This window comes from Hyperoodon ampullatus (genome assembly GCF_949752795.1).
Source record: "Hyperoodon ampullatus genome assembly, chromosome: 19".
Taxonomy (NCBI): domain Eukaryota; kingdom Metazoa; phylum Chordata; class Mammalia; order Artiodactyla; family Ziphiidae; genus Hyperoodon; species Hyperoodon ampullatus.
In genome coordinates this window covers 11,704,704-11,730,173 of record NC_136932.1, presented here as the reverse complement: position 1 = coordinate 11,730,173, position 25,470 = coordinate 11,704,704, and the positions used below count along the sequence as shown (strand labels likewise).

Here is a 25,470-nt window from a genome sequence, read left to right as displayed (position 1 = left end):
TCGTTGCTCGTGGTCCTTTCCTCAGGCTGTCGCGGGGATGAGCTAGCGCAGCCCCGCCACTTGCAGATGAGGAAACCCCGGCTGGCAGGCAGGTGGCCTGTGCATGCTTCGAAGGCATCAGTGACAGCGGGGCCTGCAGTCCCGCTTTCCTGGTTCCCAGGGCAGTACCCTGTCTTTACACCCCCATGGCCCAGAGAGCCTCGGGGGTTAATGTGCTTCCTCCTAGGAGTGGGATTCGGGGCTGTGATTCTCCTCTCCAAAGAGTCCCCTTTTGTGGGGTCCAGAAATTAAATAACAGTGGAATGCATGTATCTGTTTGTCTCCTAGGCCCACCCTGTATGTGGGGAAATACTCTACCAGCCTCTACGCTTCCCCCTCAATGGTACACGAGGGGGTCGCCGTTGTGGTGAGTCCATTGTGCGGGGCGGGGGGGCTCATAGATGCAGCCTCCGAAACACTCCTGTGCCATTTTAGCAACGAACGCATGAATTATCTATGAACATCCTGTTAGTTGAGGATGCAGGACGCAGATCTTAACATCCTCGGAAACAATTTCTACATGTACCACGTTCTGTCAGTACCTCATGAGCAGAGATGCACGTTACTAAAGCAGCCTCCTAAGCCTAGGAAGCCCCGATTACTCCCCTTGGCTTTCGGGTTCAAGTCTAGACTCCCCAGCTGGGGTTCACGCTCCCCTCAGGCCAGCCCCGCGACACCCGTCCACTGCCACGCGGCTGGTGTCTTTGTGGGGCTGCACCGTCCATCCTCTGCCTGAGTTCCAAGAGTTCCCTTGTTCAGGCTGTGCCTCACACCTCAGATGCTCTCCCATGTTCCTTTTTTCCTCCTCAAATCCTGTCCGTCCTTTCGTGACCGGTCCAGCCTCCTGGGACCTCGCCAGGTTGCCTCAGGCGCTCAGTCTCTGAGTGTCTGAGGCATCACAGTCCTGGCCGCCGTTTTGGTCCTTATGACGTTTGAACTGTTCGGTCGGCGTCTCCTGTCTTCACAGTGAGTCAGGCCTCTGCTCCCGTGTCAGGGCAGCGCCTGCCTGGGTCCAGCGGTGCCCGAGCCAGCACCGGGCTCGTGGCTGGAGCTTTCCCACCCTGGTCACTTGTATCATGTGTAACTCCTTCACTTATATTTGCTTCACACAGTAGCCTCTTGGAATTCCACACACACCCTTCCTGTTTCCCAGTTCCCACATTTAAAGAGATGTCCATGTTTAAAAAGACGTCCGAGGGACTTCCCTGGCGGTCCAGTGGTTAGGACTCCGCACTTCCACTGCAAGGGGAACAGGTTCAATCCCTGGTCAGGGAACTAAGATCCTACGTGCTGCGCGGTGTGGCCAAAATAAATACATAAGTAAAAGACATGGGAATTTTATTTTATTTATGTATTTATTTTTTTTAATATTTATTTATTTATTTGGCTGTGCCAGGTCTTAGTTGCAGCATGCGGGATCTAGTTCCCTGACCAGGGATCGAACCTAAGCCCCCTGCATTGGGAGCTCGGAGTCTTAACCACTGGACCACCAGGGAAGTCCCCTGAATTTTCAGTGCAGCGTTGTCATGTCCTGAGGGAGGGGCTGCTCCTGCCCCGTCTTGGGGCCTTGGAGTCCTGCTCTGCCTTCCTGACCAGCCCCACAATAGGACCACATGCTTAGGACAGTTGCAGGCACACTGCTGTCCACATGGGCACCCCCAGCCTCACTCCAGTCTGTCTTCCCAGCCCCGAGGCAGCACCCTTCCTTTGCTGGAAGGACCCCAGACCGACGGTGTCACCATCGGGGACAAAGGGGAGTGTGTGATCACACCCAGCACGGACCTGAAGTTCGACCCTGGGCTCAAAGGGAAGAGCAAGCTCAACTACCTACACAACTACTGGCTGCTCATCGGTAAGAGCTGGCTCCTCGTGGCTGTGGTGACGCCATGCTGCCTCCTGGTGGCCAAGAGCTGACATTGCTAGTTAACGGTCCTGAGTTCATGTCCAAGTTGGTCTTTCAGACCTTGGAATATTTCACCCCCAAGGAAAATAAACAGGCTAGCTGTGTTACCAAGTCAGTTCTCAAAAATCATTTGTCTAATGTTCCAAAACTCCAGTACTAAATAGTGTAAACTTTGTGCAGCGACCTGACACGTATTGAATGTCTGGGGCGTGCCAGGCACTGGCAGTCAGCATTCTAGAATATTTCCTTATTTCTCACAGTGACCCCGTGCAAGGTCAGCACCCTTGTTATACCCACATAGAGTTTAAGAAAACAGGCAATTTCTTTGGAAGAAGTCACTTGGGAGTTGCTGTGGGCGTGGGCAGGAGGGGCTGGGGAAGGAAAGGGTTGAAGACCCAGGAGGGATTGAGGGTGGTGAAGAGTCGGAGGCTGGACTTGGGTGCAGAAGTCCCGGGTGGGTGGGGTGGTCCCTTTTTTAAAAAAATATTTATTTATTTATTTGGCTGTGCTGGGTGTTAGTTTTGGCACGTGGGATCCTAGTTGTGGCATGTGGGCTCTTAGTTGCAGCATGCATGTGGGATCTAGTTCCCCGACCAGGGATTGAACCTGTGCCCCCTGCATTGGGTGTGTGGAGTCTTAGCCACTGGACCAGCAGGGAAGTCCCCTGGGGTGGTCCCTTTTTCCTTCTCTTCCATTTCTGCCGCCATCACTGATGGCCCTGGGGTTGGAGACCCCAGGGCCATCAGTGATAAGAAGTTGAGATGACACCGGAAGGCAGCAAGTGTGACCGATGCAGGCAGAGGTGACAGGAGCTGTGTGTCTGGCAAGTGTCCCAAGTAATTAGAGCAGGACGGAGTTTTCTTGACCGGCTTTGCCTTTCCAGTGCGGCAACCCCCTCCCCAGGTCGGCCGTCTCCCAGCGCCAGAGGTGGGGAGAGGTGGGGATGCAGCCCCGAGGAGGTGCTGGAGCCCGCAGGTGCTAATGAGCGTTGTCCTCCCCATTCTCTCCCGGTGCGGTGGTGCTCGGTGGTGCTCGGTGATTGCTCGGCGCTCGTGTTGACTGGGACCAGGGCAGAGAGAGGTCAGGCCTGGGGGCGCCGGGAAAGGGGTGTGGAGCCGCCTGGGAGACCGCAGGGCCAGGAGGCAGCCAGGCGGTGGCATCTGGATGGGGGTGTGTAACTGGGCATCACAGGGAGGAAGGAAACTGGATGCCCTGGTGCCCCGATCGGTTGCTTTGTAGTTGTCCAGGCCTTGTTGTCCTTTGTTCATCCTGACTCCTTACAGAGCTGTTTTTCTTCTGGTTATTATTTTTACCAAATAATGGGCAGAGGAGGTAACAAAATACTTCTACCCTTTTTTGAACAGAATTAGTTCGGAAAGTGTGGGTGATTGGGCCCAAAGTGGAGGGAAAAAAGAACTGATGGGCAGAGGCCATTAAAATCACAGGACTACTTAGTTTTACGAAGCAGTTAAGGGATACATTGTCTACCAGTGGTTAAGAAGTGAAAAAATTTTGGAAACTAAGGAAATGTGTGAGACCAAAAAAAAATCCAGAAAAAGTCTTCATGGCTCAGTTGCAAAATGATATTCTTTTGTTTTATTTATTTATTTATTTATTTATTTATTTTGGCTGCACCTTGCGGCATGCAGGATCTTTCGTTCCCCAGCCAGGAATTGAACCTGTGCCCCCTGCAGTGGAAGCGCAGAGTCTTAACCACTGGTTCGCCAGGGAAGTCCCGAAATGATATCCTTTTAAAATGGAAAGGTTTTCCAAGTAAGAAAACTGAGAAACCCAACAAGGTATAAAGAAGTAATTAGGGATGCACCCCACAGTTCGGAGAGCCCTTTTGAGAAACTTCAAAGCTGGTCATTTCTAAATAAGGTAGTGGAACTGAGTGATAATTTTGTGTAGACTGAGGGCCACAGGTAAAAGGATATGCTCATTTATGTTCAAATATGTCCTCTGATTTGGTGATTGTGGACGACATTAAGGATATCCTCACATTCACCTTAATCTTGAAAATAAGATGAGTTCTCCAGGCTTGAGTTGTGTGGTCTGTGGGTTACCCCAGAGCAGTGGCCCTAACCTGGGGTGCTCTCAGCTTCACCTGGGACCTACGTCAGATAGACACGCATGACCCCTGGAGCTCCTGATCCAGGAGGTTCGGGGCAGGGCCTGTGCTTTCAGCTCTGGAGCCTGGACATAATTGGATGGTGATAGATCCATCACTAAGACCAGGTTCTGTTTGTACAGAAGTGTTTCAGGAGCTCATGATTACATTTGTAGCACAGTGGTTCAGGGTGCACTCCAAGATATTGCTAAAGGCCCCACTACGGGGGAGGCCTGCTTACAAAGACTACAGGACGAAGAGGGGGTTCGGGCTAACCCGTTCTGGTGCAGTGTGTTGGGAGGTGCCCTGCCGAGGGGTGGGACTTGGAGCTCTTAGAGCAGCGGGCGCTGCAGTGCAAGGTGGTATGTGGAGGGGACACCTCATTGCTCTTAGCGAGACGGTCTCTTGTTAGTGAGCCTCAGAGGTACCTGGTGAGACTCCTGGTCGGATCCCTGGGCCCCACCGGCAAGTGCAAATCAGAGGTCTGAAGCGGGGCCACCAGTTCAGGATATGCCGCCGTCTCAGCGTTCCTTGGAAGACAAGGGGAACTTGGTGGTGGCTCAGAACAAACTTAGGCTTCCCTTAGCGAACAGTGTTACGGTACAGATAGAGAACTGACCCAAAGAGAGAGAGTTCAAGGGGCTTTCTCCAAATGAGAAATGTACGTAGCTCGGACTAGTGCTTGTTTGTTTTTGTCTTGGAAGTACATACCATACGATCTTTGATAGGTTTGGGAGAACAGAGGACAGATCATAGGGTGAGGCTGGAACTGGGGTGAGATCTGATTGCTGTGAGAGAACAGAGAAGAAAGCAGTCAGGGTGCTGAGAGCCCAGCTTGAGAGAGTGACTGGCTCTTCGGGGCGGTGTGTGGAGTCGTTTAACTTCAGAACTAAAGAGATCGTCCAGCCATCTCAAATGTCGTGGCTTGTATTTCATTCAGCTCTGTCCCTCGCACACAGTACATGCTCAATAAACGTGTAATGAATGACTGCTAGGCAGCCTTGAAATAGTTGTGTGGGGAACAGTGAAGGAACAAACAGGGACCCGGGATCCCCAATCCATCCAGCAAACGTGCTGTCTTCTGAATAACTCACCACTTCCCAGGAGGGAAGCTCATGTTTAGGTAGTGGGAATAGAACTCCACCTGTGCGATTTAAACACCAAGATGGGGACTTGGTACCCTTAGTGGAGTGATGTGACAGGGGTCAGCGTTGAAGGGAGAACTCCTTGAGCTTTTTTTTTTTTTTGGACAATATCTTTTTTGATAAATTTATTTTATTTATTTATTTATTTTTGGCTGCGTTGGGTCTTTGTTGCTGCATGCGGGCTTTCTCTAGTTGCAGCGAGTGCGGGCTACTCTTCGTTGCGGTGCACCGGTTTCTCACTATGGTGGCTTCTCTTGTGGAGCATGGGCTCTAGGCACATGGGCTTCAGTAGTTGTGGCATGTGGGCTCAGTAGTTGTGGCACACAGGCTTAGTTTCCCCGCGGCATGTGGGATCTTCCCGGACTGGGGCACGAACCTGGGTCCCCTGCATTGGCAGGCGGATTCTCAACCAGTGTGCCACCAGGGAAGTCCTCCTTGAGCTTTTTTTTTTTTTTTTTTTTTTTTTTTTTTGCGGTACGCGGGCCTCTCAGTGTTGCGGCCTCTCCCGTTGCGGAGCACAGGCTCCGGACGCGCAGGCTCAGCGGCCGTGGCTCACAGGCCCAGCCGCTCTGCGGCATGTGGGATCTTCCCAGACCGGGGCACGAACCCGTGTCCCGTGCCTCAGCAGGCGGACTCTCAACCACTGCGCCACCAGGGAAGCCCCCTCCTTGAGCTTTTAATGAAGCTTCATAGTGCCTCACAGTGTACGGCCTTGATTAGGGATTATCCACACGAGCCTTGCTCTGAACGTGTCCTGGACATCCCGATCCCTCTCGTGACAAGGACACTTCTTTGCTCCTTGTGAGATTCAGAATACTGCACTAATGCCACTGGGGAATAAAAGTTCTGTCTTGATGGAATTTCTCTTGTCACTACCTCCCGCTTTCCCTCACTTTACAAATGTGAGCATGTGCATCGTGGGCCCCTCACTGGGTAGCGACGGTGGCTTAAGCTTAGTGGGTCAAGTGCGACCACTGTGTGGAGAAACTCTTCTCATTAGAGGTTGCACTTCCTCTCACAGGACACCACGAGACCCCGCTGTCTGCATCTACCAAGATGCTGGAGCGATTCCCCAACAATCTGCCCAAACACCGGGAAAATGTGATTCCTGCTGACTCAGAGAAAAAGAGCTTTGAGGAGGTGAGTGGGGAAGTGGACAGTCAATTGGTGACCCCTCGTGTCAGGTGCTGGAGGATAAGGCATTTGTCCTGCCTTTATAAATTTATTTATTTATTTATTTTTGGCTGAGTTGGGTCTTTGTTGCTGCGCACAAGCTTTCTCTAGTTGCTGCGTGCGGGCTTCTCGTTGTGGTGGCTTCTCTTGTTCTGGAGCACGGGCTCTAGGCACACAGGCTTCAGTAGTTTTGGCTTGCGGGCTCTAGAGCGCAGGCTCAGTAATTGTGGCACACGGGCTTCATTGCTCCGTGGCATGTGGGATCTTCCCGGACCAGGGCTTGAACCTGTGTCCCCTGCATTGGCAGGCGGATTCTTAACCACTGCACCACCAGGGAAGCCCTGTCCTGCCTTTAGAGCCTGCAGTCCACTCAGGAGGGGAGAGTGGTACATGGGAATCCACAGCAAACAAAGTGCTGAGGACTGACAGGGAGGAAGAGGGCTTCCGGGAGGCTGTGGGAGAGGCAGGGGGCGCTGGAGGGGAGCATGCAGAGGTAAAGGCCTGGAGGGGGGCTAACCCTGCATGTCCAGCTCTGGGGCTGAGGAGACAGCCTGACTGCATCCAAGGATGCCCAGTGGGGAACGGGGGGCAGGGGGTGGGATCACACGGCTACAGAGGAACCGTATTCCAAGCCGGGCAGCAAGCGAAGAGCTGACAGAGAGAGCAGGTGGGGGAACTGAGGTTTTCTGAAGCCGGGCATGGCCTGTTGAAAGTGGCCTGCTTTGGCCGCTCGGTCTGGCGGGGACCCAGGGCACCCACAGAATGGGTGTGGAGTAGCGGGGAGGCCCTGGCCCAGGCCGCCCTCCTGAGCCCCGGGAGACAGCCTGCTGTCAGGGTCTCAGCTGGAGGCAGACGGCCAGCCAGGCTAGCATGATTCGAGGGGAGTTTTCGTTCACACTGTGGGCAGTTCTGGGGTTCTCTGAGCGTACTTGGGCCTGAAGCGCGTGGGGAGGGAGTGGATCGGGCCCCAGACCGGGAGCCTGGAGCTTCAGATGAGACGCTCGGCAGCCCCACAGGACTCCAGCTCTGTCTCATCTGCTGGTGTCCTTGCCGGAAACTGGGCGCAGGGAGCCCATCGCTTTGCCCAGGTGGGCAGCCTTCTGGGGCACGGAACAGGCGGGGAGGCTGGAGGGTGGCTGTGGGAGCGGGGCTGGGGGTCTGACCATTCGGGCTTGGCGGCTCCTGCAGCCCTGCCGTGGGGTCCGGCCTGAGAAGGGGCCGTGGGCAGGGTCAGAGGAGGGGAGCGGCTGGGTGATGTGAGGGCTGTGATGGCGTCAGAGTCACGTTAGAGATTTAGATTTTATCCAGAGAGAAAGGAGAAGAAAATCACATGGATGTTTAAGATTCCAGGGTGCGCTGAGTTGTCCCTCATCTCCGGAGAGAGCCAGGTTGGAGATAGCATTGGCGCCCTAAAATCTTGATCTGATTTTGATCTGATTAAAGCCAAGCGTATTTGTTATTGAACACTTAGAAAACATAAATTTAAAGAAGAAAACTAAACAATACCCGTAACCGAACACCCACCCAGAGATGGCTGTAGTTGAGGTTTTCCTGTTTAATCATTTAATTTTGAACAAAGAGTCGTTTAAAAGTCCATGAAAATACTCTGAGGTGCATTTATCTGGTAATAAGACTAACTTTTTAAAACAAACACACGTGAGCAAATATAACTAAATGAGTGTTGTCTCTGGTCACATGCTCAGCAAACATTCCTCAGCTGCCACCAGCCACAGGCCCCCGCGCCCTGTGGGAGGGTCTGTAGGACGGGGAGGCAGGGCGCTGCGTTAGTCTGGGGGGTGAGAACTGTGAGCGTGTGGGATGCCAAGGAGGCCGTGTGTCCATTTCACCAGGCAAGTGATAATGGCACACCTGGAACAGTAGGTGTTTGAGAACAAATCAATGCATTTTTCTTGAAGTCCTAGAGATTCTTAGGCGCTTCGGCAGAAGCTCCTCTTTATCTGAGTTAATTTTGGGCTCTAACAGAGGGTTCTGATGCTTTTTAAAAACTTTGAAAAATAGTGGACTGTTTGAGTACGTGATTTTGTGTTTGGAGTTGCACTGAAAGCTTACAAGCAACATAAGAAAGCGGCTTTATTACTTTATAGCTGTGTGTGCGTGCATGTGTGTGTGTGCGTGCGGTTTTCCTTTTTAATGTGAAATGCTGTTACCACATTGACTACCAACCTTCCGCCAGACTTGTTACCTATGATTTCAGAGTTCTCCCAAACATCAAATCTACCATGAAAGGATGTTTTTGCCTTTAATAAGGATTTTCAAAAGAATATAGTATCTGAAGGCACTTTCAAAAGTGTTTCTCTAAAAACCGTTTTTGAGTAATGATACTCTCACTGCAAGAGTGCCTAGCCTCTCAAGGCAGTTGCTTTGAGAAAGGCAACAATTATCTGGTTTTGTGGTCTTTGGGTGGGCTTTAAAAAAAATACAACATGTTTCACAGCATAGTCATTCCTCGTAAATAGTCATTGCCTCTCTTTGTTGTTTGGCTCATTTATATCTGACTAGAAATTTTGCAGTGATGTCGCCACTCTCTCCCATGCAAGGTTATCGACCTGGTTGACCAGACTTCAGAAAACGCACCTACCACAGTTTCTCCAGATGTGGAAGAGAAGTTCGCTCATGGCCCCCCCAAGCCCGAGGCCCCCGTGGACTCCATGCTCAAGGACATGGCCACCATCATCCTGAGCACCTTCCTGCTCATTGGCTGGGTGGCCTTCATCATCACCTACCCCCTGGTAAAGCTCCACTCCTTCCCTTTCCCCTCCCACGTGTTTCTGAACCTTTGCTCATCACCCGATGTTAGTGAGGTCCAGACAAAGGCGGCAAAGAAGCAAATACATTTCTTTTCCCACTTAAAAGTCAATATTGGCTTATCTTCAAAAACATTGTAATTAGAGAGACACTCACTTCTCAGGAAAGGACAGTTTTGTACCTGCATCTTATAGTTTGACTGTAAAAACTGATTTGGAAACCTTGCTTGCAAATCATTTTAAAAACTGTATTTTCTTTTTTTAAGACTACACATAATACATGAAAATCTGTTATTAAACTTTCCTCCCTTAAAAACTGTCTGTTTAGGGACTTCCCTGGCGGTCCAGTGGTTAAGACTTCGCCTTCCAGTACAGGGGATGAGGGTTTGATCCATGGTCAGGGAGCTAAGATCCCACATGCCTCACAGCCAAAACTCCAAAACATAAAACAAAAGCAATATAGTTACAAATTCAATAAAGACTTTAAAAATGGTCCACATTAAAAATTTTAAAAATCTTAAAAAAAAAAAAAAAAAAAGAAACCTGCCTCTTAGAGATATCAGATAGAGTGAGAAAGGCGGCATGGTTATTCCTTCGACTTTCTAGTTGGAAATAAGTGGCTAAAATTACATAGTTGAGTAGGTTGTGGGTTGGATAAAATATTCTGGAGGAATATTCTTTCTTTTTTTTTTTTGGCCTCACCACACAGCTAAAGCTAACAGTATCTTAGTTCCCCAACCAGGGATTGAACCTGGGCCCTCGGCAGTGAGAGCACAGAGTCCTAACCACTGCACCGCCAGGGAATTTCCTGGAGAAATATTCTTTCATCAAGATGCTTGGAGCATTGAAACCTTACCATCTTAGAACACAAGTGCTCCATAAGCTCACATCCCCGTGGAGGAATGAGGATGACAGGCCCATTGTGGCACTTTCCATTTGTCACAATGTGTCCACCTGCATTGTTTTTTTTTTTAGCCTCACCCAGTTCTTATTCTTATCTATCCCCTGCCCACAAATAAAGAAACTTGACTCTGGGAAGTTAAATAACTTTCCCAAGGTAACTCAGCTAGTAGATGGAATTTCCAGGATTGCAACCCAAGTTGAAAGAAAGAGAGCGAGATCTCTAGAAAACTCCCAGTGGGGTGTTGGCTACACACCCATCCCTGCAGTCACCTTCCCATGCAGGGGTAGTAATTAATAATCACAGGTCGCTGCCACTTCAAACTATGATGGAATGAATTGTACAGACTAAATGAGAAGAGTGGGGGGTGTGGGGAAGGCAGCATGATGAAATGGGAGTGGGACCTCGGCCAGGCTCCCTGTGTTTCAGTCCTACTCTGCCACATCCTGGCTGTGCAGCTATGGGCAGATGGCCAGGTGGCCCCGAGCCCCAGTGGCGTCCCCGCCTCTGCACTGCTGGTGATCTGTGCACCAACCTCTGTCACGTGCACGGCCATGGTAGACAGCAAGCCTGGGTCTTCCCTGTGTCCACCACACTCTCAGCCACCTGGTACCCATTCTTCCTGTTTGGTTTCACTCTTGCAACAATTCCCAGACTTTTGTGGATTTTTTTTTTTTTTTTTGGCCGCACCGTGGGGCATGCAGGGTCTTAGCTCCCCGACCAGGGGTTGAACCCACACCCTCAGCAGTGACAGCGTGGAGTCCTAACCACTGGACCGCCAGGGAAGTCCCCCAGACTTTCATAAAAGTCCCAGAATTGTAGAGTTGACTGGAACCCCTTCCATCTGGCCCCGCCCTCCCCCTCCAGTGGAATCCCTCCCCTGCCGCCCCTGCAGGGCCCCTCCAGTTGGGGGATGGGCTGTACTGGGAAGTCTAACCGGCAGGAAGAGCTCCGATCGCTGACCGCGTTGTGCCCCCCGCGGCCTTCTCACTGGTCTCGTCCGGCCCCGTGGGGTCACCTCAAGTGTCCCCTCTTCCTCTGCCGCAGGACCCTGCCCCGTCCCGCCCGCGTTCGCGCTGGGCGCCGGGCTGCACTGGCCGTGGTGTGGGTTTCTCTTCCCAGAGCAGACGTCAGCAGCGGCAGCTCCAGCACCAGCAGTTTCAGAAGGAACTGGAGAAGATCCAGCTCCTGCAACAGCAGCAGCTGCCTTTCCACCCACCTGGAGATGTCGCGGCTCAGGACGCCGAGCTCCTGGACTCGTGCGGCCAGTACTCGGAGAGCTCGGCCACCAGCACCCCCAGCACGTCCCCCAGAGTCTCCAACCACTCGCTCCACTCCAGCGGCTCCGCCTCCAAGGCTGCCACCAGCCCCTTCCCGGACCAGGATGATGAGGGTAAAGCGAGTTGCCATTTTGGTGCCGCCTTCTCTTTCGCTGGAGCACGACCTGAGGACCGTAAAGCCCCATGCCCTTCCTGGGGGTCTCCACGGGATTATGAAGTGCTGTTCCCAAGGGTTCACCGAGGTCTCCCCCCGCTCCCCCCACTCCGGGGGCTGGGTTTCTGCCCCATCCGAGGCCTCTCCCCCGCAGAGGGAGCCACCACGGCCCTCCCTCCATCTTGCTGCACAAAGGGCTGAGAGTCGCTGCTGACCAGAGGTGCGCTGGCCCTCTGGTTCGAGAGCATCCCTGAGGCCGGCCAGTGGCCACGTGTAAAGGTGCAGCTGTTGATCTGCTTTCATCCGGGAAGTGGGCTCAGGCCTGCGGTCAGGGCCGATAGTCTGAGGGGATTGATGTAGAACCAGTGCAGGAGACCTCAGAGTCCTGAGTCTCAGGCTGGACACTCTGCTACCGGTCTCTCCATTTCACGCGTCCCCCGGCACTACCCGCATGTTTCCGGTGCAGATCTTTGGGTGGATCTGTAGAGAAGCCCTGTCTTCAGGCTTCTGTCCTCACAGTAATGAAAGTAAAAGCTGGAACAGAGGGCAGGGGCAGGCGAGGAGGCGGCCCTGGGCATGACTGGGGAGGGGGCCCAGCAGCTCCTGCTCTCCAGGGCCCCAGGGGCCTAAAACCTCTGAATCCTCATCCCTCAGTCTGAGCTCAGGAAGCTTGTAGCCACTCTAGCCTCAAGGTTGTTTAGGTTGTGTGTGTCCTTTTCTCTGTTCTGTCCCAGATGAGGAAACCAGCATGGTGATGGTTGGGAAAATCTCATTCTGTCCGAAGGACGTCCTGGGCCACGGAGCCGAGGGCACCATTGTGTACCGGTGAGTGGCCTGGAGAGCCCTGAGCCTTCACCACCTCACGTGCAAGCTCCCGACGGCTCCAGGGGCACAGTGGGGTCATCACAGTGACCAGATGGAAGAGTTCCCCACAGAGGGAAGTGATGGCCGTGGGGCCGCTGGGCGGTTGGTCAGGGCCCCCCGGGCTGTGAGGCCTTCGAGGCAGCCGCTGCGTCAGGTGGAAGGAGTCCCGCAGGCCCAGGGTTCTCCTGGCGCTTCCACAGCCAACCCCGCTCCTCGTCCTGCAGTGGCATGTTTGACAACCGCGACGTGGCCGTCAAGAGGATCCTCCCCGAGTGTTTTAGTTTCGCAGACCGTGAGGTCCAGCTGCTGCGAGAGTCGGACGAGCACCCAAACGTGATCCGTTACTTCTGCACCGAGAGGGACCGGCAGTTCCAGTACATCGCCATCGAGCTGTGCGCGGCCACCCTGCAGGAGGTGGGTGGCCCCAGGTCACCGACGGCTCTACCAGCACCACCGACGGCTCCCTTCTCCCGGCAGCTCGGGCGCAGTTTTAGGGACTGCCAGTTTACTTATTTTTTAAATTTCTTTTTAGTAACTTTATTGAGGTTACAATACAACGTATTCATTTTCAATGTACGGTTTGATGCATGCTGACAAGGGTATGTACCCATTTTAACCACCAACAGTGGAAATGTAGCGCACTTCCTTCTCCCCAGATTTAGTTGTGTGGTCCCCTCGGCTGCCTGGGGCAGTCTGTGGTTGCAGTTGGTACCTCTCTCCCTCTTGGCCTCCAGGAAACCTGCTCGGTCCTTCCTCCCATCGCCGGTCAGGGCTGGAGTGGGCTAGGAGGATGCTAGTTGATGTCTTGAGTCATTAAGGTCATCCATTGAACCCCTTTTGCTCAGTTTCCAGGCTGTGCAACTGTGATATTTCAGTATCATTTGGCTTCACTGCAGGCTTACCTGTATGAGGCAATAAACTTGGGTTTCTTACCCTCTCATCATCTCATTATAAACTAGTAAGCTGGAGCTTTGTTTGCTTGTTTAAGTCAGTCTTTCAGGGGGGAAAAGAAAGTCTGCTGGAAAATACGGATTTGAACGGAGAATATTGTCAGTAAAACTTCCCATTTCTTTGTTAAAATATGATCAAAGAAAACGAGCTGACCCAATACCAAATGTTAATTAAAGCAAAAACCTTCGGCCGAATTTTTCTAAATAAACTTGAATCACTTAAAAAAAGAGAGAGAGAAGGTAGGCTGAGGAGCGAAGTCCTGAGGGCCCTGTGCCGTGACCCAGCCTTCGTGTCTCTTGCAGTACGTGGAGCAGAAGGGCTTTGCCCACCTCGGCCTGGAGCCCATCACCTTGCTGCAGCAGACCACCTCGGGCCTGGCCCACCTGCACTCCCTTAACATCGGTGAGAAGCCTCCCCTTATCAGGCGGGGGGACAACTTGCTCAGGTGGGCCTTGCCTCTGTCGAAGCTCTTTGCTGCCTCACGGGGTCCCTGTTGTTGAAGAAAGAGAGGAGACTTAACACATTTGAGAGCCAGAACCTTTACAGGCAGCAGCGGGTCTGTTGAGAATCTGAGTAGGGCGCATCCCCGTCGCGGGAGGAGTCCAAGCATGGGACTAACCTTTAGTTTTGTGTTAGTTCACAGAGACCTGAAGCCACACAACATCCTCCTCTCCATGCCCAGCGCACACGGCAGGATCAAGGCCATGATCTCCGACTTCGGCCTCTGTAAGAAGCTGGCAGTGGGCAGACACAGCTTCAGCCGCCGCTCAGGGGTGCCCGGCACAGAAGGCTGGATCGCCCCGGAGATGCTGAGCGAAGACTGCAAGGAGAACCCCGTGAGTGTAGGCGTGGCTCTGTGAAAACTGCAGAAGCAGCCTCGTATTCCCGGGGGATTCAGAGCCTCCAGGCCCAGGGGGGCGGGCTGGAGCGCTCACTGCTGGAGAGGGACTTTCCAGTAGCGGAGAGCTTCTCCCCCAGCAGCACTCCGCCGGCACTCTAACACTGTCTCCTGTCCAGAGGAATGGAAGGGGTGTATGTAGGCAGTTGTCTGTTTTTTTCCCCCCTACTCTTCCAATCCTTTCCCCCCCTATTTTGCGCAGCTGGAAAATCAGGACTTGCGTAAGGTGAGCAAACTTCCAGTTTTCATTCCAGTTTTAATTTTGTTTTTCCAGCTTTCTATTTTGAGAATTTTTAGACATACAGAAAATTGAGACCAGTGAATACCTCTGTACCTCTACCTAGATTCAACATTCGTCCGTATTTTTCACTTTCTGTCTGTTCCTGCAGCCATTCGAATATGAGTGGCAGGCCTCCCAGCCCTTTACCTTAAACACTTCAGCACACGCCTCCCAAGGACAGGTACATTCTACCTCCTGACCACCTACCCATGCTCACACCTCAGCCATTAATACTGTTTCCACTGATACCTAGTGTTCAATCCGTATTCAAGTTTCCCCAGTTGTTCACCAAGTGTCTCTTATAGAGCTGGTTTCTGTAAACCAGGACCCAGTTAGGTGTGTTTGTTACATGGCACTTGATTCTGTCTCCTTTCATCAACACAGTTCTCCCAGCTTGCTTGTCCCACGACGGTGGCTCTTTGCAGAGTTGGGGCACTTCTCTGTAGCATACCTCACTCAGGATTCGCTCACTCATTTCCTCTTGGTGGTATTTAACTTGCCTGTTCCTTGTATTCCTGTGAACTAGACATAGGTCTAAGGGCTTGACTAGATTCAAGTTAAGTGTTTTTGGTAAGAACAGTCCCAGTCGGGTTGTACCATTACTGCATCCCTAATGGTGATGCCGAGTTGAAGCAGCTGGTGCAGGTGGTGACACTGGCATCTCCCCTTTGTTAGGACTGTGTGGGGCGATACTCTGGCAGAGTGTGAATATCCCATTACCAACAGTCACTCACCTGATGGTTCAGCATCCATTGGCAATCCTTGCCTGAATCACTGCATTCAGTAGAAATTCTACATTTATTAGCTGACATTTTTCTGTAAAAAAGAACTTTATTTATATTCCTTTTCTCTCTCTCTCTCTGTGGACTCATGGATTTTTAAAAAATAGCAGTATAATCCATTATAGTCCTTATTTATTTTTGTTTGTTTTTGGTTTTGTTCCTCTTCCTTTTGGTACTCAAACTGTTCCGATTTGGCCAACAGGAGCCCCTTCACGCTGGCTTCTGCATCCTTTTGCTGAGAGCCCAGTCGTGTTTGAGCACCTTGCTTTCTAGCCCAGCAAGACATTGGAGGATTATCTGGCGCTCCCCGATCAGACCTGGGTGGGATCAGCCATCCTAAAATAGATTAGGTTCAGTGGAGCCTCTTATCCTACTCACTGGTAACCGCAGCTGGTCAGTTAATCAGAAAGGTCAGTTACGATGAAGAATCATAAGGAAATACATACACACCTTAAACATTTAATTTAACTTAAAGTAAGTAATGTGACTCTTTAAGGAAGTCTTTGATGTAAGACAAGATCTTTTTTTTGACTTGGGTCCAACTGAATGGAGTTGTTCATTTCCTCTCTTGCATGAAGCACACTCACATGCCTTCTGTGACTTCTAGATCGAGACTCAGACATTTCAGACACCTCCTCAGCGATTTGAAAGCAGAATCCTAGCTTTCAGCTATTTATATCCCGTCGCTTACAGTTGAGTCTCCCACATCTAATTCCACAGCAGTTTTTGTAGCAACTCCCTCGCACTGAGTCTTTCCAAAAATTCAGCTTACCTCAGACTTGGCGGCCCGTGTATTTTATCAGCTTATGGAGTATTTAAACTACAAGAACAAGTGGCAGAAATGAGTTTGGGAAAGAACATAACTGAGCCTAGAGATGAGCCCATAGAGTTGGGGGCAGAGGGGCCCAGCATGCGGGACGCAAGCCCCCAGCGGGCAGCATGAGTGGTGAGGATGCTGGGGATTCAGGCAGCATGGGCTGCAGAAAACGGAAAATGGGGAGCATTAACAACATAGTCAGTAGGTGAGAAGTGGCCACCAGGTGAGTGCTTCAGTGGTGGTGGACTTGTCCCTCCTGTCCTGAATCTGTCACCCACCTAAGGAACATTCTGGTGAAGTAGAACAAAGATGACTGGGCTCGGGAATAAGACCTGCATCTTGTCCTGGTTTGTCGCTATCCAGCAGTGACCCTGGGCTTGTCATTGAGCCTTTCTGTCTTCATCTGGGGATGGTGACATTGCTCTGCTCACCTCACAGGGCTCTTGTGAAGGGTGTGTTTTCTCCAGTGAGGAAGGTGACGAGCTCCTGGCTTTCTCTCGCTAGAGCCTCACGTTGTCTGGTGGAGAATCCGAGTGGTGGGGCCTGACGTGAGGGACCCACGCCATGCTCGGGAGCCATCCCAGTGTAACACCCCATGTAGACAAGCTAGGCATCATACACGCACATTTCATCTGTAGGCATGGAATGGTTTCATGGGATAAGTGAGACGTGTTATTAGATAACATCAAAGTGAGCTCACGGAAAACTTGTTAACTAATCTTTTTCTGGGACTGTTTTTGAACCAAAAACTCTTGTTTTTTTTGGCCGTGCCACGTGGCTTGCAGGATCTTAGTTCCCTGACCAGGGATCAAACCCGCGCCCTCGGCAGTGAAAGTGCGGAGTCCTAACCACTGGACCACCAGGGTATTCCCACCAAAAACTGTTTTTATTTCGTTTATTAACCCAGTGTTAAGACCTGTCATATGTGGGCACCTTGGAAGTCCCTGGGGGTACAACAGGGAAGCAAACGCACAGAAATTCCTGCCCACAAGGAGTTGCATGCTGGGTGGGTGAAGAATAACTAGCAGCAAGGAGAGAGCGTCCTGTGGGCCGAACACTGGTTTGAGCTGCCGTTTTCACGCTTAATGTGTGCATCTAATCTTCACAGCAGCCCCATGGGGTCATCCTCATTTCATGGTCGTGGATGCTGAGGCGCAGAGTGACCAAGGGGCTTCCAAGGGCCAGTGGCAGAGCCAGCAGGCATCCCAGGCATTGGCACCAGAGCCCAGTTCTCCACTGGGACCTCCAGCATTCGTGTGGCACCTGCAGGGCACCCAGCACTGCTCTGAGGCCATCAGAACTGTCAGCTGGTTCTCCCAAGTCACCTTCTAGGTGGAAGAATCAGCAGCAACAGCCCCTTCCTCTGCTGCTGTGTTAGAATGAGAATTCTCCCCTGAAGCCCTCTGATGCCCCGAGTTTCTTTTCAGACCTACACGGTGGATATCTTCTCTGCGGGCTGCGTCTTTTACTACGTGATATCTGAGGGCAGCCACCCTTTTGGCAAGTCCCTGCAGCGGCAGGCCAACATCCTCCTGGGCGCCTGCAGCCTGGACTGCCTGCACCCTGAGAAGCACGGTGAGCGGGCAGCAGGGCTGGGGGGCCTTGGGAGCGGCCCGTGTGGGCAGGGGTGGGACTGGCTCTGACTCCCCAGAGGCCCTTCTTTCCAGCTGCTCACCCTGTGGGCCTCAGTGAACTGACGACTGGGTCCAGAGCTGGTGGAGGGCTGGGTAGCTTGTCCTCGAAGCGCCACCTTCTAAAGCCAAGCGGCTCCCAGGTTCCTTCAGGTCACACAATGACCTGTGTGACCTGGGTAAGGCCCCCATGGAGGACCTCTGTTTTCCAGCTTGTGACTCATGAGGGTTAAATAATCTGAGGTCCCTTCCTGCCCTGACGTTTGGGGAGACGGAAAGGCCATGCTGCAAACACTGGGCTCTCGTGTGTGGGCCAGTGGTCAGCGCGTGCGGCCTGGGCTGAGGACAGACGGGCTGGGTCCTCGCTCTCCAGGCACGCAGGTGACAAGTCTTTCTGCCTGACTTCAGGGTTTCCCGCATTATAATTGGCCTGTGACACCCCACTGTTGCCTTTTGAAAAAATTTAAACTATCTTACTGTTTTGCTCGTGGATTAATTTTCCTTATTCCCTGGAGACAAAACAGATTAGCATAAAGGCCCAGAATCCCATTATACAGTGATGACTGCTACTAATACCTTTGCATATATTATTCTGATCATCTATCTAGACGTGTATGCATATTTTTATTAAAATGGGGTTAAATAGTGCATAGTATTTTGCAGCACACTCGTTTTCTTTTGTTTTGTTTTGTTTGCGGTATGCGGGCCTTTCACTGTTGTGGCCTCTCCCGTTGCGGAGCACAGGCTCCGGACGCACAGGCCCAGCGGCCACGGCCCACGGGCCCAGCCACTCCGCGGCATGTGGGATCTTCCCAGACCGGGGCATGAACCCGTGTCCCCTGCATCGGCAGGCGGACTCCCAACCACTGCGCCACCAGCGAAGCCCCAGCACGCTCGTTTTTAAACTTCATCTTGACTCTCTGCGTCCGTCCGCATTCAGCCAGCACGTCATCCTGGTGGCCCACAGTCCAGCGCGTGGAGGCACAATGGTGTCACCTGAGCCTCTGATATCGAGTATTACCAGTCGCTCTTTTTCACTAACCGCGCGGTGAGGACTCTCCTTAGCTGAAGTCTCGTGCAAGCTCTTATGTTGTTGGATTGAGTTCCTGTCCGTAGAGCCTTGAGTCATGGGGCATGCAGACTGTCAGGGTTTTGGGTATTTGCTTGTGGCTTTAGGCTGGTAATAACAAGTCGCATGTTTCTTTTCCTCCTCTGTAGAAGACGTTATTGCCCGGGAGTTAATAGAGAAGATGATTGCAATGGATCCTCAGAAGCGCCCGTCAGCGAAGCATGTGCTGAAACACCCGTTCTTCTGGAGCCTAGAAAAGCAGCTCCAGTTCTTCCAGGTGGAGACATTTGTTTTCTTTATCAAAAATCTTCATGTAACCTTTCCAGTTTTTTTTCCAGAAACTACAGCAAAGGACAAAGAATAAAACAAATGACCCCATAATTCCATAACCGAGAGATAACCACAGTTGACATTTTAATATATTTTCTTCATACGGGCAGACCGGGTTTGGCTCCAGACCACCCTGATAAAGCAAATATCACAATAAAGTGAGTCACATGAACTTTTTGGTTTCCCGGTGCATATAAGAGTTCATGTTTACACTATACTGTATTCTAAGTGTACAATAACATTACGTCTGAGGTCAGGTGTCTTCCAGGGACCTTCAAACTAGCCAGGTCACTTTGTTGTGTGTTTTTTTTTTTAAACATTATTAACATTTTTTGCTTAATGTCCTTTTTATTTATTTATTTGGCTGTGCCAGGTCTTAGTTGTGGCACGCAGGTTCCCTGGTCTCAGCATGTGGGTTCTTTAGTTGCAGCATGTGAACTCTTAGTTGCAGCATGCATGTGGTATCTAGTTCCCCGACCAGGGATTGAACCCGAGCCTCCTGCATTGGGAGCGCAGAGTCTTAGCCACTGGACCACCAGGGAAGTCCCTAGCCAGGTCACTTTGATGATGACAAGATGTAGAGCAGGAATGAAGCTCACACAAAGGAACCTTCACCCCACCAGGGTTAGGATGTAAACTCTCAGTATCTCCAAGTCACGTGTCTTGCGAACACCCCCGGCTTCCATCCGCGTCACTAGCTGTAGTGACTTTGCAGCTCAGCACCGTGTGCCCCGGTGCACCCGAGTTGACCGTCAATCCCCCCCCCCGCCACGAGGCTTTCTTCCCGCAACTGCAAGTTAGACGGTCAGCCAGTCTGACTTCATCTTCATCAAAGAAAGAAAAGACTTTGGGCCCCATGAGGCTGCTTGGTGGACCTGTCTCACTGGCGGGGGCTCAGAGAGGCCTGTGCTCAGGTGCATACCTCGGACCCCGAGCAGGATTTAGATCCAGGGCCGGGGCCTCCAGAGCCCACACTGTTGTCACCAGCTTTTCTCCTCTGAAAGAAGTCTTGGCTTCATCTGTCTTTCCTAATTGTTTGAATGAGGAGTGACAACCCTGCATCAGTCATGGCTCTGAGCATGTCCTGTTCCTGTGGGTACACAAAAGTCACAGGATGTGAATCAAAATGGACCTTTTTTTTTTTTGGTTCATCGATGAATACGGATTGCACACGTGGCCCTGTGTGGCATGTGTGTGTGAAACGCGGGCGAGGCACCACAGGTCTGAGGTGGAGATGGTCCGTGTGGGCCTCTCCTTAGCGAGTAGCAGACGGGGCTGCTCCCGGGGAAGAGGTGATGGACAGGGGAGAAGGCAGGACGCTTGCTGCCCGGCTCTGGGCTGAGGCTCAGGCGGGAGTGGCCATCCTGGCACTCAGAGTGTCCGTCCTCTGGCTCTCAGAGCCTCTGCACACTGACTGTTACCCATTGTCCTGTCTCCCTCCCAGGACGTGAGTGACCGGATAGAGAAGGAGTCCCTAGACGGCCCGATAGTGAAGCAGCTGGAGCGCGGCGGGCGGGCTGTGGTGAAGATGGACTGGAGGGAGAACATCACTGTCCCCCTCCAGACAGGTGACCTCACGGAGCCCCCGGGGTCAGTGTTAGTGGAAGTGGTTCAAAAGCAGCAGCTGTTTCTGAGAAGCAGACTTGGAAACGGCAACTCCAGGCCGTTTGGGGCTCCAAATACCGCTTCTGGGATTGAGGCTTCCTGTGGTTTGGATACAGGTCACACCATTGCTCTGACGTGGGTCCCAGTTGTCTCTCAGAGTGACAGGTCAGTGACGGGTGTCATGCTCTCCGTGGTCATTTCTGATCGCAGGTGAGAAAGGGAGGTGGAATTGAGACTAACTGCCGCCCTGGGGTTCAATCTGGGGAAGTGCGCCTGTCAGCGACAAGAATGGAGTTAGGTCATGATTTGTTCTGATTGCTTGATCCCCAGGAGCCCCAGGAATTGTTTTCTTTCGAAATCTGTTTGTCTGTTACATTGCCTGCCTTGTTTTTTTCCTAGATCTGCGTAAATTCAGAACCTATAAAGGCGGCTCTGTCCGAGATCTCCTCCGGGCCATGAGAAATAAGGTGAGGGCTATGAGCACACGGCGGTCCGGGCGGGGCCGCAGCGCAGCCCTCCTGCTCATATCCCTTCTCTGGGGGTCCTCCAGCCCCTCTGGATGAGGACCTCACAGAGGCTGGGAGGCCTGGGCTGCACAGGAAACACTAGAGGCTGCTTCTTCCCCTGCCTGAATGAACTTTCTCTTGAGGGATGTTGAGGCGGGGATACAGGTCACAGTGCAACCTCTGCTAGAAGCGGGCTCCCGGGTGCTACATCCTTCGCTGACTTGTTCGGTGCCTGGATGTGCACCGATAAACTTCTGACGGGGGCCCTTCCCGCCCGGGGCTGGCCCCGCCCTCTGCGCCGGCCTGGCCCCGCCCTCCCCGCGCTGGCCTCGCGAGGCCTCGCCAGGAGCGGGTGGGTGGTTCCTTTACGCAGCCTAACGATCGGTCTTTCGGTCGGTCTTTCTTGAGAGAGGGTCTGGCGCGGGTCCCGCGGCCTCCTCTCTGCTGACCGTGGGTCTGTGTCGCCCCCTCCCGTCTACAGAAGCACCACTACCGGGAGCTGCCCGAGGAGGTGCGGGAGACGCTGGGCCCCCTCCCCGACGGCTTCGTGCGCTACTTCACCTCGCGCTTCCCCCACCTCCTCGCCCACACCTACCGTGCCATGGAGCTGTGCCGCCGCGAGAGGCCCTTCCACCCCTACTACCACGAGCCCCCCGAGCCCCGGCCCCCAGTGACTCCAGACGCCCTCTGAGCCAGGCGGCCTCCGTGCCGGCGGCCCCGCTGGGACCAAGGGCCTGGTCTCTACAAGCCACAGCCTGGCGTCTCCTGCCGAGCAGGGAGACCAGGCTCCAAAGCCAAGTGCCTCGAGCTGCCTGCTCTGCAGCCAGCAGGGGAGGATGCTGACCCCGGGAAGTGGGAGGCGTGACCCCGTCCCCCCTCCCGACCCACGAGGGAGCTGGGAAGACATTGGCCGTGAAAGCTTGACCATCGGGGGACGGCTGCGAAGGAGGGCCGTTCCCAGAGGCAGAGGGGAGCACCCTCTGCCTTCTCCTGGCTGAACTCGCTTCAGACTTCCGTTTCTTTGAAAACTTCCTGTGAGATGCCAGTCTGTGGGCCTTTAAGGAAGAGAGCTGAGGGAACCCTCAGTGGTGCCTACGTGCTGGGACCCGGAGCATCTCTCTCTTGGACCAGCGGGGCCGAGGTGCACTAAGTGCAGCCTCTGCTAGAAGCAGGACTCTGGAGGAGAGGGTGCCCAGGAGGAGGAGGACCTTCAGAGGGCGTCGTCCCCAGGGATCGGAGATGCCTCACTGATCACAAACGCGCCCACAGGTTCCCAGGTCACTGTAACTAGTGTTTCCTCGGGAGTGGCGAGAGCCTTGAGGGTGGGGACGCGGTGTGGGGAGAGGCCAGCCTGGAACTCTGGAAGGTGAGTCTGTGTCTGCGGGTCTCTCAGAAACAAAGAGGATGTTGCGTTCTGAGACAGCTGTGGCCCAGGGCACCGGTGGCCTGAATGGTGGCCTTTGGTTGAGTCGTGCTCTGGGGTGCTTGGGGATGTTTAGGAGCATTTGGGGGCAAGAGGTGAAAAGTCCCCCGGCCGTGAAGGAAAGCAGCTCCGACAGGCAGGGACAGGCCTTTGGGACACTCACGGCCACCCGGGGAGAGCCCTGGCCAGCAGGTAGGCGATGAGGCTGCTCTGTCCCTGGGGCCGGCAGGACGGGCCAGGGGTTAGAGGGCCAAGGCCAGGGTCACCACACACTTCGTGGGCAGGCTTTTATGTTTCTCTTGGCAGATTTTAATAACTTTATATTCTGATCATACTGTAGAATGCTACATTAGCGTGAGCTAAACTTAACTTGAAGCTTGTGAGGAAGTAATGCAAGATATAGAATACATCTTCTATTTTGTAAGGTACCCAAAGTCCCATCCCCTCCAGAAAGAGTGTTCATATGTAGAACATTCTCTAATGCTGACGAGTGAAACGTTACAGCAACACTATATACATGTATGAAAGTAATATTCTCTAAATTATGTCAATACCATGGGGTTTTTTCCCCCTAAAATTAATATAATTTTTAACTTTAGTTTTAGTCAAAAATTCCTCTGTCTTTTCTCTACCGAGAGCCTTAGAGGTTAGATGCAATCAGGGTACCACGTAAGGAAGCGTTTTGCGTGTACTTTCTCCAGCCAGACTAGACAGTTCGGTCCTGGTGAACCCAGAGACTCCTCTCAGGAGGAAGAATGTTACTGTCTAGTTTTACTAGCTGACAGAGAAATCGCTGTTTCTTCTCCTTGCAAGGCGTTTTCTGGTGGTGGATTTGAATGAGGGCCACGCATCAAAAGCGCTCATTCTGCCTTCAGAGAATTCAGTTCCCTTCCTTTTCTAATGCCTGATGTCACTTTCTTTTCTTTTTTCCTTTAATATTATCCTACATCTTTAAACCTCATCAGTTACCTCACTGAGACCTGGGAACTCCGGCATCCTTGGTCAGCATCGTGGTGTCTTGTACCACGCTGTCTGTTTTCAGGAACACAGCTGGACGGTTTTCTTCTCCCCGCTCTGATGCTCCTGAGCCAGCCCCCTCCCGCGCTGTTCTGTGGCGGCTTTGCAGGTCGCTTTGCCGCCGGCCCTGACGGTGAGACAATACGAAGTGGAGAAGGTGCCACGAGCGATTTAAAGGACCGTCAGCTTCCTGTGTTGGGGGCAGTGGGGGGGCGGGGCGTTGGCGAGGCAGCTGCCTTGCCTCGTGGTCGCTGCTGAATGTTCTCTCTGGGGAGCAGCCAGGTCATTCTCAGCAGCCCAGGGTTTATGTCATCTCTCTGTTTTGGCCCAGCTTGCCTCCAGGACAGCTTTTTTAAAAAATTCCTTTTCTGCTTGCAATACTAGTTTTTAACCACCCAACTTTCTCAAACTCATTTATTCAGTGTATTTTATTTGAGCACTTACTATATGAGCTGGGCAGGATATCGCATGCTAGGGACACAGGTGAACAAAATAGGCAAAACCTCAGCTTTCATACGAGCCAGTGATGGAGAGACGGCAGTGAGTAAATATCAGTGCTGCAAAGAAGATGCGGGCGTGGGGAAGGGCGTGCGTTTGGGGTTTTCACCCATCAGATCCGGGGCCACATTGCCTTCTGTCCATCTTCTCTCCGTCACCTTTGGGAACCCAGTCACCCGTCAGTCCTCCAGGTGGCTTGAAAAGGTCTCTTGTGGGCACCATCTGGTTTGTCCTATCCTGGTCTCTAGAATTCTGGTTTCCTGTTGTGCTCGGCGCAGCGGGAAGGTGTCTTTCTTTCTTGAAAAGAGGGTTCTGCGGCCTGTCGCTTGTCCTGTCACTGCTGAGCTGCTTGATCTTTAGTACGATTCTTGGAAGGCTGTTTGACTTTTTACAAGTACACCATCTTCATCTTTCAGACAGAATTTATTTGCATCTGTTAGGGATCCCAAGGACACCATAATCTATGTAAATCTTGTGTTGACCCTTGTATTGAATCTGTCTTTGGCACACCTGCCAGAATTCTCATGTTGCTTATTGAGTCCTTTTAACTTCAATTTTTAGAGAGCTCCACCTGTCACTGGGCACCAGAGCGTCTGCACTCTTGGGAATTATTGGTGTTACATGATAAGTCACCGAACCACCTGGTGGCTGATGTATAAAATCCCAGATGCAAAGGTCCCCTCCCATGTCCCCCTCACTCAGTGCAAGAGTCGCCATAGGCTCTTCCCAGGGAGACATTATTCCGACCCATTACATGTATTTCAGTGGAAGAGCCACAGGTTAGTGGGTCCAGCAAAGTGCTTCCTTCCCACCAACTGGAGAAGAAAGGTCCTTATCAGAGCTCGCCCTGATGCTTTGGGGGAGGTTTTGTGTGAACGCGATTCATTTTATCACCGCAGTGAAAGAGATGAACTGGTGGTTGATCTGACCTCGAAGGTGTGGGGGACCTTTGGGTTGCAGGGCTCTGTCCTCTTGGCCACTTTCTTCTCTGAAGTTGGACTGTGGCCAGGCTTGGATTTCCCGGGACTCTTCTCATTGTGCATCTCTGTTCATCGGATCCTCAGCCTTGAAGTCCTCCAGGAAGGTGGGCTGGTTCCGTTTTCACAGCTTTCTGTGCTGGGAGAGAGAGCACAGCACACCCGTAAGGAGCCTCTTTAAATTCTCTTTAGCTTTCTCTCTGCTCATTTAGCCTCTGAAATCCCTCTTCCTCGTATTTTCCAGTGTTTCTTTTCCTTGGCCACCCTTCACCATCCTGGAGTAGTTGTTTCAGTTGACTGTGGCCTGGCGCGTTGGCCTTGCCTGGAAGAAAGTTGCCAGGTGTCCTGTACA

The 25,470-nt window shown here is 52.4% G+C and overlaps 1 protein-coding gene across 1 annotated transcript in view; it reads left to right on the top strand.

Annotated features, from left to right (window-relative positions):
• The window catches only part of ERN1 (endoplasmic reticulum to nucleus signaling 1), a gene marked incomplete at both ends in the record, with an annotated part of 80,766 nt that extends 58,872 nt beyond the window's left edge, over positions 1-21,894 (top strand). The window contains 14 exons of the mRNA XM_079725935.1: positions 328-406; positions 1,726-1,891; positions 6,219-6,337; positions 8,929-9,120; positions 11,159-11,429; positions 12,205-12,295; positions 12,559-12,748; positions 13,588-13,687; positions 13,922-14,121; positions 17,490-17,637; positions 18,912-19,039; positions 20,537-20,660; positions 21,097-21,164; positions 21,685-21,894. Coding sequence (XP_079582061.1) covers positions 328-406; positions 1,726-1,891; positions 6,219-6,337; positions 8,929-9,120; positions 11,159-11,429; positions 12,205-12,295; positions 12,559-12,748; positions 13,588-13,687; positions 13,922-14,121; positions 17,490-17,637; positions 18,912-19,039; positions 20,537-20,660; positions 21,097-21,164; positions 21,685-21,894 — 2,086 coding nt within the window. The remainder of the gene's footprint in view (positions 1-327; positions 407-1,725; positions 1,892-6,218; positions 6,338-8,928; positions 9,121-11,158; positions 11,430-12,204; positions 12,296-12,558; positions 12,749-13,587; positions 13,688-13,921; positions 14,122-17,489; positions 17,638-18,911; positions 19,040-20,536; positions 20,661-21,096; positions 21,165-21,684) is intronic.
• Between the last annotated feature and the right edge of the window lie 3,576 nt (positions 21,895-25,470).